The 17,146-nt window shown below is 41.3% G+C and overlaps 1 protein-coding gene across 3 annotated transcripts in view; it reads left to right on the forward strand.

Moving 5' to 3' along the window:
- Positions 1–14,373, forward strand: part of LOC143101385 (tumor necrosis factor receptor superfamily member 5-like) — a 35,154-nt gene extending 20,781 nt beyond the window's left edge. For 2 of the 3 annotated variants that reach the window (XM_076264694.1, XM_076264696.1), the window contains 6 exons: positions 9,704–9,916; positions 10,037–10,108; positions 10,465–10,620; positions 11,173–11,260; positions 11,356–11,542; positions 11,857–12,622. In XM_076264694.1, the coding sequence (XP_076120809.1) occupies positions 9,793–9,916; positions 10,037–10,108; positions 10,465–10,620; positions 11,173–11,260; positions 11,356–11,542; positions 11,857–12,075 (846 nt within the window). In that variant the 5' untranslated portion in view covers positions 9,704–9,792 and the 3' untranslated portion in view covers positions 12,076–12,622. Of the gene's footprint in view, positions 1–9,703; positions 9,917–10,036; positions 10,109–10,464; positions 10,621–11,172; positions 11,261–11,355; positions 11,543–11,856; positions 12,623–13,675 lie in introns of those variants that run through there. The other variant, XM_076264697.1, reaches the window with a different exon arrangement.
- The last annotated feature ends 2,773 nt before the right edge of the window (positions 14,374–17,146 follow it).

The following is a 17,146-nucleotide window of genomic DNA, read 5'->3' on the forward strand; positions in this document are numbered from 1 at the left end:
TGTTCTCTTGTTCGTTCCTCATTTTTCTTTCTCTCCCATGATCGACCACTAGAATTTCTGTTTGTGTTAGTGTTATGCTTTGGGGTCATTGCTGCTAATTGGCTTTGTATCTGTGCTACCTGCTTCGCAAGTTCCTGTGTGTGTGTGCTAAGTGCAGCATATGCACCCTGTTCTTCGTCACCGCAATACGCAGATTGCACATGTGATGACACTTTCTGCCTACCAGTGGCGCCTAGATGTTGCCTCATACGCATTTCTTTAGTTGCATGACGATCTTCCTCTGTGCGCAGCAGTAAAAGCAACTCTGCAAACGATGGGGGACATGTTTTCTTTTGCTTTAACTGAAGTTCAGAGAGAATGGCGTTATCCCAGCAACCTCTACAGAACTGTGTGAGAAGATGTCTGTCAGCTTCCTCACTTCCAACACCACCTCGCTTAACAGCCTGATTCAGAGCTACCTGCAGACGTTGCAGGTAAGAGGACGGTTTTTCACCAGCATCCTGAAATGTGCCCATGAACTTGGCATACAGCTCATCGCCATCTTGAACAGTTCCATAAGCAGAATCTAACAACTGAAGATAAGCAGCAGGTAAACTGTTTGGGCTCAGAGGTTTGACAATGTCAGTGGCAGGAGGCAGGAGGCTTTCAAGTATTCTTCGTGATCGTTGTAGGTCTGACATGGCAGGGTCACTCATCATAAGTTCAACACTGGAACGCCAGGTATCATAATCAGGTTCATGAGGGGGTCTGGGGGCTTTTCCAGAAAAGGCACGTAGTTTAGGGCATGACTGCATCTTCTCTTTTAACAATGTGCTCAACTACTACTCGCTGTACTTCAGGAGGGTTTAAATCATTAGCAGTTAAAGCTGTGGTATTTAGGGTTCTGGTGTGTGGAGTGGGGGGAATTGGTGTATCTGTGTAGCTCTGACGAGCATTACAAGGGGGTTTTGTTATTACTGCAGCTAATGCAGGTGAACTAGGGTTTGGCTCAGTGTCATTAGATGGTGCATGGGGTAAATCAGCAATTGACTGACTAATTTGGGACATCATTTCTTTAAGAACTTCAGCAAAATCTTTCCCACTACATTTGGCTATATCTTTGAGTTCAGTAAGGCAGGCTTTAGTTGTGTTATACACTACAGTTTGTGAGTAAACACTGCTAAGAGCTTGTACTCGGTAACTACTGTCACCACCACCATGAGCATAGGGTAGTTTGGGTTCTAAAGCCTTTACGGCAGCACCTGAATTGTATTCTAAAATTAAGCTTGGATAAAATTCTGAGGATAAATCCTCAACTGGTATTATTTGATTAATAGATCCATATTGTTTGAGGAAATCTAAAATGTCTTCATCTCTTTCTGTTCCAGTGATGCCTCTAACTAAAACGGCATTTGGAATTTTTATAGCGTGGTTCTGAACAATATCCATATTTTTAGGTTGATTTCAGTTTATTAAAAGTCAGTGAATATCAGAATTTTAGTATTATATTATTGTTAATACTTATACCAAGGTTTTGGGTCGCTAGACGCTGTTAAATTACTATTTCAAAATGGTGAAAAAGTATTACAAATTACTCATCTACCTCCTGGCTGGGCTCGCCATATTTTACTGTAGCACTCGGCTCAATTTACTATATTATGGGTTATGTCTAGTTACTTGGACCAGAATCAGAAGTTTCTAGATAAGACTACTGGAGGTAGATGGATGCAACAAGCTAAAGTTTATGTTAGAATAATGATGACATTTAATAAATAAAAAGAGTGAATGAATAAAATGGTATAAATAACAATAAGTACAATGAATAGATTGAAATAAATAGAATACAAAGTGCAGTGCAATAAATAACAATATCAGATGTTCTATATACGGTTCTATATTCGGGTGCACCCTTATCTTACCTAAGTTCTAAGATATTCAATGTGATCTTTCAATGGTACAAGAAAATAAAAATATATACAATACATATTCAGTGTATTATAGTATGTATGTGTATCAATTCAACAAAATGTATTATCAATTTCAACAGTTTAAACAATCAATGTGTCACAATCAATTAATTCAGTTCATTCAAAAGTTTTTCTGTGGTTGCTGTGGAGACGCAGGGGTCGCGCTCTCATTGGCCAGCTGGCTTTTAGAAGTTAACCCTTTATGCACTGGGCTACAAAAGGTTAAAACATACACTCACTAATCCTAAATAAACAACTGTATTTGCTTAAAATATAGTGTAAGACGCTTGTGAAAGAAAGATATGCAGCTTTCAAGTGACAAAAACAGCAAATTCCCAAGTTCACATTAAAACTGTTGGACATGAAAGGCCACATGGACTACAAACGAACTACAACGTGACGACAAAAGTGATGACGAGCCCCTAACTGAGCAACTCTGTTAGCAAAATCTAGCCCTAGTTTCCGACCTCTGACTCGCACATTACGTGACGTGAATGACGCGGAATGATGTTTTCACTGGGAAAAAGGTTTTTCCAAAGCCCATGAACGCTATAGCCCAGGGATGTCAAAGTCAAATACATTAGAGGGCCAAAAAAACTAATTTGCTACAAGCCGAGGGCCGGACTGGTTCAATGTTTATTAAAACATATGAAAATGACTGCACGTAACCTATTGAACCAAGATGTGTACTGTATTTTATTTAATGATTAAATGAATAATGACTGTGACTGAAGTGCGGGCAAAGTTTGCACAGAAATGTACGATTTTTCCCATCCTCACCGACCTTGTCATAAAACTTGTTTAAATGATCATACGATGCCTCCTTGCTGCTTTGTCGTCTTCATCAGCCTTTCTCAAACTTCTTTGACCTGAGGCCCAGTCAAGGCATACTTTGGGGTCATAGGGCCCACCTACATGAACCCACCCCCTCCTCCCACCCCCCATCAAATTATCATAATGATATCACAATTATTATTATTTTGATACTATATTGCTATACATGCACTTCAAAACAGTCAATGTTTAAAGTGCTAAGATTGTTCACAAAAGTTTGTGAAAACATGCACATCAGAGTACTGCTTTACTAATGTAAAATATAATTAGGCCTACAATAGTTTCATTGTTTTTGCATTGTTGCATGATGCTTGCATGAGAAATACTTCTCAAAACAACAGCAGTTATATGGGTGCTGTTGTTTTGGGATGTTTCCCTCATGCAAGCATCATACACTGATAGAATTTTTATATGCTAATTACATTTCATTTGAATGCCTGAAGGATTCAGGAAACACAATACCAGCTTTTGTGAATGGTAAATGGCGGATCAGATCATGCGTAAATCACTGATCTGGAGATCTTTAACTATCTTTAACTAAGACTAATTAATAGCTTTTGGCTGACTTTAATACTTAATGCCAAACAGTGTTTTATATAGTCTGTGCTGTTTTTTTATGGAAGTTGCATAAATCCACGTCGTTCTATTAAATGTCGTTTCATAATTAAATAGCCTTCCAATAGGTTGAAGCTTAGCTTTGCTACCAACGTGCACACGCATGCATTGAATAAACGCCCATACCACGACTTAATTCTATGCCTCTATGTTTGATGACACCAAACAAGTATTTCCTACTAATTGCAGAAATGTTTGTTTTCTTTTTCTGTCCGTGGCTCCTTGATCGATCAATTGCGCAGCAAATTATCAGACCATGGCCCGGGAATAATTTCACTCTGCAGACCATTGTCCACATTGCGGACCGCGGCCCATAGTTTGACAAATGGTGACCTGCATGCTGCCATATTAAAGGAGATTAATCAGGCAGTTAATCAGGCAGTTAGGCTAATACAGTACGTTCAGTTCACGTTCGCTCAAAATCATGAACTTTCGTTCAATGAACGCGTTCAGGCACAACACTGGGGAGGGGGGGTAGCTGAAAGTTGACATCTGCCCTGACTGAATACTGATGAATAATGAAGCCGAGGCCCACTTGCGGCGCCGCACTGAGTTCGTGGGCTACCGTTGCATGGTGGGAAATGGAGTATTGGTGCGTGCAAAACAGCAGCCGGCGGCTGTGGCCTGTGGGCCGGTTCTAATACGAATCAAATATCATCCCGGGGGCCGTAGATAATTCATTCGGGGGCCGGATCCGGTATATATATCAGTGTATTGGCCCTGACTAAGTTCCGGTATATATATCAGTGTATTGGCCCTGACTAAGTTCGTGTGATGTATAAACCCCAATCTTTGTTGATACAAGTACCAATATTCGTCAAGAAAGTTTTTAATCACATTAAGATTTTCGCCATAGGCAGTAAAAAACTCCTCCATCTTTGTCAATATTTTTCCGCTGAGAAAGTTTCAAACTATGACCATAACGGCCTTTCCACCAATCAGAGGCATCACTGTGGGATTGTGGGATTGTTCAGGATTGTGGGTAATGAAGTACTTATCCAAGAGATCGCGAATAAAAGGCATTTATCTCAAAACAAGGTTAGTGCCCCACGAACTCTTGGTGTCTATAGGAGCATATACAATCGCTTAGTACAACCGTAGCTGGTTTTAAGTCTACCACGTGCAGTTAAGTTTTTATGGCTTACACCGCAATTGTCAATGGAGAAATTGCATTGACTTTTTACATCCGGCATCGGCTGTGGGCGGGACTGTGCAGCTCTATACCTACCAAGCCTCTCCATGTCTCCACATGATTGTAGACCGCACCTTTTTAGCAGCAATCTGGGTTTTGAGGCAGGAATGATTATTTGCCATCACTTTGGCCTTGTGCTAACTTTTGACTGATTGATGTCTGGACTCTGGCCACTCTTAAAAGTTGACATTGTTCTCTGTTAACCATTTCTTGCCTTGTTTGGCTGTATGTTTTGCATCATTGTATGGTTTATTGGTCCAATTATGCCTATTGGGGCAGGTCTCTTGGCACACTGCCTGAGCTTTTCCTCCAGAATCTCAGTGTAGCCTCTTGCTTTAGTGTTACAGTTTACTTAGAGAAGGTCTAAGTAAACTTAGAAACTTAGCCACTCTCACTCGTCCCATATTGCTTATATGCTTACATTCTTATATTGTATTTATATTGTATGTCGAACACTAAAACAATAGCTGCTACAACACACGTAACAGTCCATCTGAAATGTATGAGCTGGCTGAAAAGCCTTCCCTCAAGAGCCTGACATATAGGGCATTGAGCTACAAGTAGTGCCCATATTATGCAAAAATCACTTTTTCTGGGATTTGGGGTGTTATTGTGTGTCTCTGGTGCTTCCACATGCATACAAACTTGTAAGGAAAACCATCCATGCTGTTTTGAGTGAGATACAGGTTTCAGAATTGATCCCACCTTCAGCCTCTGGGTGAGCTGTTCAAAATCGCCACGGGTTTTTACGTCACAAGCCGAAATATTTGAATATTCCCACCCCCTCAGAGCATACGTACAGTGTCTCCACCCACCAGGTTCAGCAGTAAACTTCTCGGATAGCAGCCATTTTGTTACCGATTTGGAAGCACTGGTTCGGATTATGCACCATGTCGAAGTCCCATGCGAAATGCTCTGTTGTTGGCTGTACAAAAGAGCACAAAACACTTCATCGTGTCCCAGCCGAAGAGGACAGAAGAGCGGCATGGATTGAGTTCATTTTTGATTGCAATATCCCTGCTACAGTTGGCAAGAAACTGGCAACAATCATTTCGAGACTGACTGTTTCTCAAACTACGGTCAGTACAAGGCAGGATTAGCCGGGAAACTCATCTTAAACGACGGCGCAGTTCCAACTTTGCACGAAATACCTGCAGATGAGGAACATGTAAGTAGTTCTATACAATTTCATTTGTAAATTAGGGTAAACTCGTGTGTGTTGTAGCAGTGTTTTGCCATTGACACCGAGGCGGCTAACCGCTAGCGCTAGCTTCTAACATTAGTTAGTTTACAAGTCTGCTTGGTTTCTCCTGTAAAGCCATTGTCCAGCGAAACTTTGGAAAGTTGTGCATTTGTAAAAGATTTCTATGCTGTAATTGGTTGCGCAACAAAAAGTCAGTTTAAAACAAGTGTGTGTGTGGGCGAGATTACAAGTTTGGTCGTCAAGCTACAGTAGATTTTTGCCCACCACATCAGAAGATACAGTAGCTAGGCCTAGCTCGCCCCTAATCCAAACATATGTTTCTGATCTTTTTAGCAGCTAATTCATGTATAAGGGAGATGTCAAATTGTGCATGTATTTACCTGTGTTTATTTTGCAATTCTACACGAACTAACCAAGCAGTGTTTTGCTAAACTAACCAAGTAGGTAGTGTTTTGCCACCGTACAAGGCAACGCTAACTAGGGGTGGGCATATCGATCCAAATATCGATAGTATCGATACCAACATTGGTATTGGTATCGGATCGATACCAGCGTGATGGGATCGATACTTTAATTTGAGTTCACTTCCAATATATCTTAATTTGTTCAAAATGCACATATTGATGTCTTATTCACGTCATAAATCATGACACACTGTTCTCCCCTACATAAAAGTATATAAACTACTTTTAGTTACAAATATCAGTATTGGTATCGGTATCGGCAATACTGACCCTATATTTAATTGGTATCGGATCGAAACCAAACCACTAACGCTAACCGCTAGCTTAGCAATCAGCATTGTCTCGACATTCAAACCCTGTGACAAAATCGGTCATGCAGTACACATCCTCGGCGGTTTCGGGGAATTTGCTAAAATAATGCGTTTGGAAATGTTTTCTGAACTGGAATATGTTAGTGTTGTCCAGGGTAGAACGAGTGTATGGTTGAAATTGCTACATCACTGGACAATTTACACTCAAAGCCAACCATTATTTGTAATTAGTTTCTTCTCTTGTGTAGTATTTATTAGTGATCCTTATTTTACTTGATGTAGCTGTTGGCATACATGTAAGATGAAGAAGTTGATGTCATTTCTCTTTTTGTATAGGCCAGTACATCATAAACATTACATACAGAAGAAAGACCAGCTACAAAATATATTGGTTGCCAGACTGAGCCCCCTGAAAGAAAGAGTGTTGGCACACAACTGTCTTCTTGGTCATTACCAAAAATATGATATGTACTATATATATATTTTTTTTGTTTTGCAGGAACTCCTGCATTCTACAATCTAGAAAAAGGAGCTGACCAAGAAGACTGTCCTGAAGGATATTGCCAAACTCAGTCCCCACTATCAGACGTCCTCTTTGGAGGCGTTCCATAGTGTCATTCTGCGGTTCGCACCCAAAAACGTGGTCTATCCATATCTGGGAATACTGTGCAGGTAAATTAAACTGTTTATTCTTTGATAAAATTTGCCCATTCCTTGAAATTGTCTTCATGTCTGATTTTCTTTTTACTGTCCAAGACTGGCTGCACTGCATTATAATGAGAATGCTAATCGAGGACAAGCCACCACATCTTCAGGGGATCCTCTTTACAAACTGAGCTTTCCAAAATCCAGGAAGGGAGAGTGCAGAGCCAGACCAGTGAAGACAGACGCTACATTCCGTAAGTTTTTGTTTTTTTTACACAAAAACAAACATTTACATTGTACATGACAAAGTACTGCAACAGTGCTTTCAACACAATAAATAAAACCAAACAAACGTATTTAAATACCTGAGAAACTACAAAATTTCACGTGCAAAATGAACAGTTGTTGAATAATGTAGTAAATTATACTAGTGATTCACTTTTTTGTGTGTATGTGTATTGCACAGGGTATGTTGATGATTTGATGGACATGATCATGGAGAAAGTCTTTGTTGACCCATCATCGTAGGGAGACAAGATTTTGAAGATAAACATCCCGCCGGACCTGTCTTCACAATATGAGCATCCAGACAAGGAGGAGGTCATCGCCAGCTATGTCTCAAGATTCAATCAAGGGGCGGGAGTTTGAAGCCTACATATCTTCCATGGGCGTCAGGAAACTCCCGTCACGACACATGAGGCGATCACTACCCGTATCTTTCTACCAAGGAAGCCCCAGCACCAGCTCACAAAACTTCTGTAGGCTTAATACCTGTAACGACTGAGAAAAATTAACATTGCTAGTCAAAAGGTTTTATAATGTATGTCTAATTTGGAATCAGTGAATCATTCAATACTGTATTTTTATGTACAATGACAGTGGTAAATAAATGTTTATTGCATGTGTAAAATGTGTTTTGACCAGCAATGTATCTCTCTTGCCTACCTTGCCTCACCATTTCTGTTTTCGAAAGAAAGATGTATGTCCATGGCCTTCAAATCTTATCCTAGTGTTCTTATCCTTGGTGGTTGCGTGCGTGCTTGCGCTCTTATTCTCATTCTCTCTCCTGCGCAAACATTATGTCCTGCATGCCTACTGCGTGTAGTTCTACTGCATAAAGTTTCGCAAATAAATTAGTTTGTTTTACAGAAATGGCCTACTGTCACACTGCATGCAGGCTATAACCAAAAGCACATATTTTGTAAATAAGCGGGTCGGATCGCGGGTCGGGTATAATGTTGTCCTAATTAATATTCGCGGTCCGAGTTGCGGTCGGGTTGATTAAAATATCGGGCGACCGCGGGCCGCTTGTGACCAAACTCGCGCAACACTGTGTACCCGTGTGTGTGTAAGTGTGCTTATGACATTTGCTGGCCGTTTTAACCTTGTAAACGTAATTTTCCGACCAGTTTTATTTGATTCACGTAGGGGGGAGGGCCTAGGAGAATTTTTTTGAGCCGGGGGGAGGCCCCTGGAAATAAAAAATTGACCAGGGGGGAGGGCCAGGCAGAACATTTTTAACCCGATCGTCTGGCGACCGGCCCTCCCCCCCCGCTAAATATCGTACAGTCCCTTACAAGACATAACTTCACGTTTAGTGAACAAGAAGCACAATATAGTTTACTACTGTGTGAATACAAATTCATTAAGTTTAATAAATAATGAATAATAATTCATAATAGTGCCTGACCTGGCACTAACGTTAGCTATCGATAGCTAGACTAGCCTAACTTAGCTTTCACGGGCTAAACACTGACTATCTAAGTTTAAAAAAAATAGAAAGTTTCACTAACCATTTAGAAGCGTCTCTGAGTCTAGGGTAGTGCAGGAGACTCCCCTCCTTCAGGATCAGATTCTGGTTCGAACATGTATGGTTGAACTACTGCCGCCATGTCCATGTGAAAGTTAACGTAGTAGTAGTGGTAAGAGTCAGTGGGGCGTGGGCAGAGATTCTAGAAGCTTTGGGCGTGGCCAAATTAGCTGCAGATCATGAATATGTAATGAGCAGCAGAATCGTTTCCTACACGCTATTTCCACCAAACAACTTCAGAAACATGTTTTATGGAACTCAAAGACCTATTTGAACTTGTTGAAAAATAGTCAAAATATGGGCACAAGTAGGCCAAGAAGCTGGATAATAATACTGAGAGAACAAATATTGCAATCCAGACAGGAACAGAACTAATATCTCGTGTGTGTGTGTGTGTGGGGGGGATATGCGGTAGGAAACCAAACAAGCTTACATTGTTGAAGAACACTCATGTTTTTTTAACTGAACCCAAATGACCTCATGAATGATAAATAATGTATGTTACCGATGCGACTCACTCATCCTATATTGATATTGTATGTCATTTCTCCATGTCATTACCTGGGCATCTGTGAACCTCAGAAACCAGAAACAGGCAAACAAACAAAAAACGCCACAGGCCCCTCACATAACCCCTGGACACAACAGTATTGTTTAAAAGTATTTTTTATTGTTTTCACAGATGCATCTATAACACTGCAGGATATGAGTGTGTGGCTTAGCTTTGTGAACAAAGTGTTGAAGTGAACTGCACCCCAATCAGAACAGAGCATGGTGAAGCTGGTGATTATTGCTACGATCCTCCTCGTGACTGTGTCTGGGATCTCTACTCTTGCTGCCTGTGGCCGAGCTGAGTACCTTGCAGGAGAGTGGTGTTGTCCCATGTGTGGCCCTGGTAAGGAGTCTGTCATAGTAGGCTACACAACATATCCCTTTTCAGAGCTTCCTCTATGTGGCATGAATGATATAAACCCATGTTTGATGTGTGTTATTGGGACTTATTTACTTATTATAGGTCACTACGTGTTAAGACACTGCAACTACCACGAAATCACTGTGTGCAAACCCTGCACAGTTTATGACTCCAGTAAGTAAATACCTCCCCAGTCTATTTTGGTGCCTACTATACATGTTAGTCTTTGCATTGTTTCTTTTATTCTATATAACTACTGTAATACTCCAACTTTTGCACATCTCCATAGAACTTTTTATTTATTATTTTTGATTTCTCCTCCATCTACCCATGTCTTTGATTACCTAGCCTTTATGCAGCCATTGCCACTTAATCTACTAAACCCCTCTTCTACTGCACTTTTTACCCCCCGCCCCCATTAATGCACAAATAGGCTGACACCAGACATAATTTCACTGCATTTCTTACTTCCAGTAACTATTTGCATGTGACAATAAACTTCCTTGTATCCTTGTATCCTTGTAATATAGCTGCAGGTCTAAGAGTGAAGAGGGCGTGCAGCTCCACCTCAGACACACTCTGTGAGCCTCTGGAAAGTCACTACTGCACTGACCCAATCAAAGATGGCTGCAGAGGAGCTGTGGAACACACAAAGTGCTCACCAGGACAGTACATCAAACAGCCAGGTTAGGAAATCCTCTATAACTATCCTACAGACAGGATGACATTGTTAGTTGAAGAGGTGAAAACACACACAGGCTGTTATGTTCCGGTGTGTTTGTGTTGCTTTTCCCTGCTCTGTTCTGTCCTGTCTATGAGCTGTGTTGCAGGAGCTCCTGGCTGGTGGTAACGCTAATGGCCAATTCTGGCAGCAGTTTTTGCTGTTTTTGCTCGAATTGCCAGATTTAGAGGCTGGCTTGACCTTGACGTGGGCTTGGACTTTAGGCCTTGCTTTCAAATTATGTTTCTACTTTTTATGTTTGTACTTATGATTTCTGAGCTAATGTTTTTTGTTATTTTTATTCTTATTATTACCTATTCACTTTGGTGTAAATAAACACTTTAAAATTTGACCGATATTTGGTTTGTCCGCCTTTTTGGAGGTTTTCAACCTCAACTCTTTTGTTGCGTGTCTAACCCCTAGACTGGCACGTAACACAGTCAAACCATGAGAAACTGACATGAAAGTAAGGCATATTAAATATCAACCTTGGTTTTAATTATGTCTTTTCATGCAGGCACATCATCTTCAGATACTGTGTGTGGTGACTGTGTAGGTGACACATACTCAGATGGATCATTCACATCCTGCAGACCACACACACAGTGAGTTCATACAGTGTACATGTTTCCAGGTTCAGATTAAACACTCAGATGTTAGTCACGTATCTAAAGTGTACTTATTTATGTGACCTCTGTAGGTGTGAGTTGCTGAGACTTGATGTCTTGAGAAAAGGATCAACATCTTCTGACACTGAATGTGGTGAAAGAAAAAACACTGTTGCCATTGTAGTCAGTGTAGTTGCTGGTATAGTCCTCATATGTGGGGTTCTGGTTGGCCTCTTTATATTAAAAAGGAAGAGGGGGGAAAACAAACAACCAAACCAGGTAAGAATAGTCATGTTTCTCATTTAATTATTATTTTTTTATGATTTAGGCGAACTGTTATCATAGTTGACATTTTCAAGAATACTTTTAAAGACATTTTCTTAACATTTTGTTTTATACACACACATACATATATTTTCAGTAGTCTATTTTATTCTTCAATTTAGTTTGCATTTATTTATTTTGCATACCTTATTGATCAAAACTCACATTCATCACATTGTAACAATTGTAATTATTCATTAAAGCTTATTTCCATGTCTACCTATATTTTTTGTATAGCCTGTCTGATCATAATGTTTGTTTCTTACTAGGTACAAGCTGAAAGCTATAGTGCAGTACGTGATCAGAATCAAATGAACATGTTCATTTCAAGTAAAGCAAGCCTGCTGTTTTGCAACTCAGAGAGAATAGAGATGAATAATACGCGACAGGTAACATCTTGTGGAACAGCAGCGATCAATGGCTTTAAGAAGGTAAAAACTCATCAACTCAAACAAACTCAAACTGTAAGAACGTTTTTTTTTTATTAAAAACATTTTTTTTATAATTTAGGTCTACTGCTATCATGGTTACCATTTTCAAGAATACTGATGAAACAATTGCTCAGATATTGTGTACACAAACACACACACAGTAGTTTCAATAGTTTGTTTTTGGTGTCTATTTTAATATTAAATTATTTGTATTGCCTGTCTGATAATACGTTTATTTCTTACTAGGAACAAGTTGAAGGCTGTAGTGTGATGACAGCAGTTACGTGATCAGAATGATCTGAATGGTCCAAGTGTCCATATTCATTAAAGTGATGGTGAGTAGCCTACTGTTGTGCAACTCAGTCTGACTGATAGGGATGAATAATAACCTGCAGATAACATCCTGTGGAACAGCAGTTCTACCAGAAAGATTGGGGATGTATAATGAAAGTTAAGTTTTAATCCATCAAAGGGTTTACAAAAGACATAAGCAACAGTGAGAGTCTTTGGCATAGGCCCCGTCCTCGGTCCAGGTCACCGAGTGTGCAGACCCTTGCAGATCCTGCCGGTATGAGACGGCAGGCGCGGAGCCTACCCCTTGGATGTCTGGACCAAACTGGTGGTGGTTAGGGGAGGGAGGGTGGGAACATCTAAAATCAGCACCTGAAAGCAACAGGCAGGTGCAAAGTCATGTCGTTATAAAGACTGATGCAGACTGGTGATTGGTTGGAAGTAATGAATGAATGAGTGACGAATTAAGTCTTCCTGACAGAAATTATGCTGACGCTTTCATGGATCTCTGGCTTTTGATGGTAACAAGCTATTTTCCTACATGAAAAGAGAGAAGGTTGTTATGTTGCAATATGCAAACATCACTGTGAATTAAACCAGTTCCCCCTTAGCACTGAATTTACCCAGTTAGTTGACAATTGACAAAAAGGGGAATAGTGTTACTTTAACATCTCAAAAAGGGGAATTGTGTTACCTTAGCATGTCATCTGAGGGATGTTAACAAGTAAGGGATAATGTATAGAACGCTGGTCATTACTGGGAAAATAAGTCCCGACAGGGCAAACCAGACCCCGAAGCGCAGCGGAGGGGTCTTGTTTCGCCCTGAAGGGACTTATTTTCCCAATAAAGACCGGCGTTCTATACATTATCCCGCTTATTACACGGCTACTTGCCAAAACGAAACAATAAACTCTCCACGATATGACTCTTTAGCCTACATAGCCTAGGCTATAGCCTATTTGTTACCGTTTCATCGTGGCTTTTGGTGAGAAACAAATAGTTCGACAACAGCACACGCTGAACTTGAATCAAACATTCTTTAGAACACAGCTGATCAACCGTCCGCTTTCACTTTTGAATGAAGTTCCAGTCCTTGCGTAGTGATATGAAAGACGTGAAATAGAAGCACAAAGCCCATTTTCCTTGACAGCGGTCTGTTATACTTAGCAACGGTCTGTTAGTGAGAATTAGCAGACCGCCGAACGTTGGGAAGGCCCATTCAAGTGAATGGAGCATTCTTCAGCATTATGAAGAGCCGTGTAATAATGTGAATTAAACCAGTACTCCCCATCTGAGGGATGTTAACATGGTGTACAGTTGGATAAGTCCAAAGAGTGAAATATGATCTCATCCACTTTCTCTCCAGCTGCTTATGAACCAGACAGTATTGCAGGATGGCCTGTTCTCATCCTGGACCGACTGACCACTGTGACCTGAAGGAGCTGATGCGTCATACCTCCTCACTACGCTACCTCACCTCCCCATTGCAGAGACCTGGTCAAGCCACAGTGGACCTGCTTACCATGAGAGGACACTATTTGGTGGATATGGATATTATAACTCTCAATAGCTCAAGTCTTTTCAAATCACGTTTGTGACATTTTAAGCAAAACACCTGACCTACCTCATGAAGAAAGGACTGTTGTCTACTGTGAGGACCGCTGTGGACCTGCATATCTGATGGTGAACTGAGGCAACTGCCCTGGGACCTGCATATCTAATGGTGAACTGAGGCAACTGCCCTGGAACCTGCATATCTAATGATGAACTGAGGCAACTGCCCTGGAGGAGGATGGAGGCCACAGCACAGACTGTGATGTCCCAAGTCCATGTGTCTGAGCCACACATAGGAAACAATTTGCCTAAAGACTTTAGAAACGAAAGAAAACACACAAGATCACAAAGGCGATTGCACAAAAGCTATGGTTAGGCTATAGTTCTAAAGCATTTATCAGCATGGATAATATACAACAGTTTAATGTTTCACTCTATAGTGAAATGAAATTGAAATTGAAGCTGACCAAGTGGAATGTGTTTGATGTCAGAATAAAATGAGTTAGGCTACGTTATTTGTGTCCTTATTTAAAGCCACTATAAATGCAGTAAATGAACATGTCAGTATGTGCCTGGTCTGCTGATTGCTTTTACTTTTGAAAAAACAAAATCAGATAAAGCCTTTATTTGAATTAGAGGGTGACACGGGAAGCAATTTTCACTCCCGTCCCATCCCGAGCCCGCACAAATACTCCCGTCATATCCCGATCACGTGACAGCCCCCCCAAAAAAATTCTGTCCCGCAAAATCCCGAGAGAAAGACTCCCGAATCCCGTCCCGCTCCCTAGTTGATGTCTAAAGTTATACTGTTAGGCTACAGTAGTGTGCGGTGACCATACATTTTGGTAGGGCAGAAAGCCTTGTCTAACTTTTCTTTAATAGCCGATCATTTTGGGCTACATTAAAATTACATATTTTACAGGACTTTGCTGTAGGCTATGCTTAAATCATTTCATAGTTAGATCTCATCCCATCAGTTAAGTTTGCACCGTTCTCATCACGTTAAACCAGCGAAGCATAGCAACGTTGTTGCTATGAGTAGGCCTAAACAAAACAATTTTTTGTGTTCCGCCAGGGTTATGCGATAAATATATTGAGGAATGCGATCGTCGAGGTGCCATGCCCCAACATTGCATGACACATTAAACTCAACGAGAATCGCTTTCCCGGACAACTCGTGCAATTGAATAGAGCTCCTTTGCTGACACTTTCGCCTGTAATTGTTTCTTTGCATCCATTTTGCCTTAGGGCCTAGTCGCTGAAGCTGATTGATTGTGAACAGGGCAGCTGCTTGTCTTGCTCTGATAGGCTACCAATCAACAACAAACGTTTTGTGGGTTCTCTTTTCTAAAACGAAATTCCTCACGTCTTTGGGCGCACTCACTGCATTGCAGCGTAATTTTTTTAAGTTAATAATCTCTGGCTTCCCGCCAGCTCCCGTTTATTATTTCCTGTCCCGTCCCAATCACGTTACCAACAGTGAAATTTACTCTCGTGCTGCGGGAAACCCGCGGGAATACCGTGACCCGCGGGTCCGGGAGTCCCGAAAAATTGTCACCCTCTAATTTGAATAGGTCTATAAAGATAAATATTTATACAAGTTCAAATAACCGAGATTTGCTGTCAGCTGCTGTATAGTTTGTGATGATCGATAATCCCGGTATGTTTTCTAGTGAGATGTACATGATGGAGCAGTGAGGGGTTAGGTGCCCTCCGGTTACCAGTATGCCATGGCTGCCCCCACAAAGGCCATGGCTTGAAGTCCTCTGGTTCAGGTTTTGGGAGATTAGATCCCAGAAAACTAAAGATCTCCATGTTGAGTATAGCTAAGCTGAATATAGTTGAGTAGGCCTATAATAGTTGACTGTTGAGCGTAGTTGAGTATGATAGTTGACTGTTAAACATAATGAAGGTGCAGTGCCCGGAGGCTCTAAAAGCCTTAGCTGTCAATGTTTAGTGTTCTCAGCTTCATGTTGTTTTGAATACATCAGATTAGCGGATCAACCATTCTACACCCTAGCGATATGAAGCCTGGCGACTTTCTCAGATAAGGCTGATAACCGTTTCTAGACGTGTAGTTGTGGGTGTACAGTGCGAAGAGCGTTGGGGACAGGACACCTGCGTTGTGTTGACCTGCACACACCTGGACTCAAACCCGCAAAACAGCAGCACCTCGGATCAGGATGTAGAGTGAGTTACTATAAACCAAAATGGTTCATATCAATAAGTATATCAATGGTACTATGTTATAGGCCTACCATAGTGAGAATAGGCAAGAAAGGGAGAGTTGAGAGAGAGAGTGAAGTATACAAGTATATACTTTTTTGATCCCGTGAGGGAAATTTGGTCTCTGCATCTAACCCAATCGGTGAATTAGTGAAACACAAACAGCACACAGTGAACACACAGTGAGGTGAAGCACACACTAATCCCGGCGCAGTGAGCTGCCTGCTACAACGGCGGTGCTCGGGGAGCAGTGAGGGGTTAGGTGCCTTGCTCAAGGGCACTTCAGCCACGGCCCACTGGTCGGGGCTCGAACCAGCAACCCTCCGGTTACAAGTCCAAAGTGCTAACCAGTGGGCCACGGTTGTACGGGGTGACACATGAAAAAGTCCATGACAGCACTATGCTATAGCAGCATAATTAAGGCATGGTGAAGGGTAGTCGAACCAGTCAGTGACCACCATCGCACGCATGACTGCCAGTCACACAAGGACACAGCAGGGAGGTCAATTCCAAAAAACCCTGAGGTGGTTGAAGTTCCACACTGCACCATACTTGGGTCATCTCATTTGACTACAGCAGCACAGCTCATAGATCAAGAGCATCACATTACAAAACACACCTTCAAACTACTTGTACTTCAGTTTGAAATAGCTGCAAAAAACAGCAACGTCCACATCACACAATATAATGATTAAGACACAAACATCATAATTGGCCCCTTTAAAAAGCAATTGCATGAATAATAGAAACAGCGACAGCCAATCAGAACCCATTAAACCATCAGCAGAACTACTGTGCTTGTGCTCAGTGTTCTTAATGGCCTTATCAGTGACCGGTAACAGTTACTATGTGGTTGGCAGAGTGGACAGATGCTCTTATCGCCACAGCAACAGTTAGCATTACAGTTATTGTTGGCACGGTGACTGGGCCTTTGCAGCCTTGCTGACATTTCATATTGTGTCAATTTGGTGGTAATGTGTAGAACCGTCACCCCTCCCTGAAGCATCTCCCACATGTTGCATGGTGCAGCACTTGTGGTGCTTTCACAACACAACAC

Source organism: Alosa pseudoharengus, unplaced genomic scaffold (genome assembly GCF_046254945.1).
Source record: "Alosa pseudoharengus isolate Yale_2024_CS ecotype anadromous, Long Island Sound unplaced genomic scaffold, YU_APseudo_1.1 YU_APseudo_1.1_scf_34, whole genome shotgun sequence".
Taxonomy (NCBI): Eukaryota; Metazoa; Chordata; class Actinopteri; order Clupeiformes; family Clupeidae; genus Alosa; species Alosa pseudoharengus.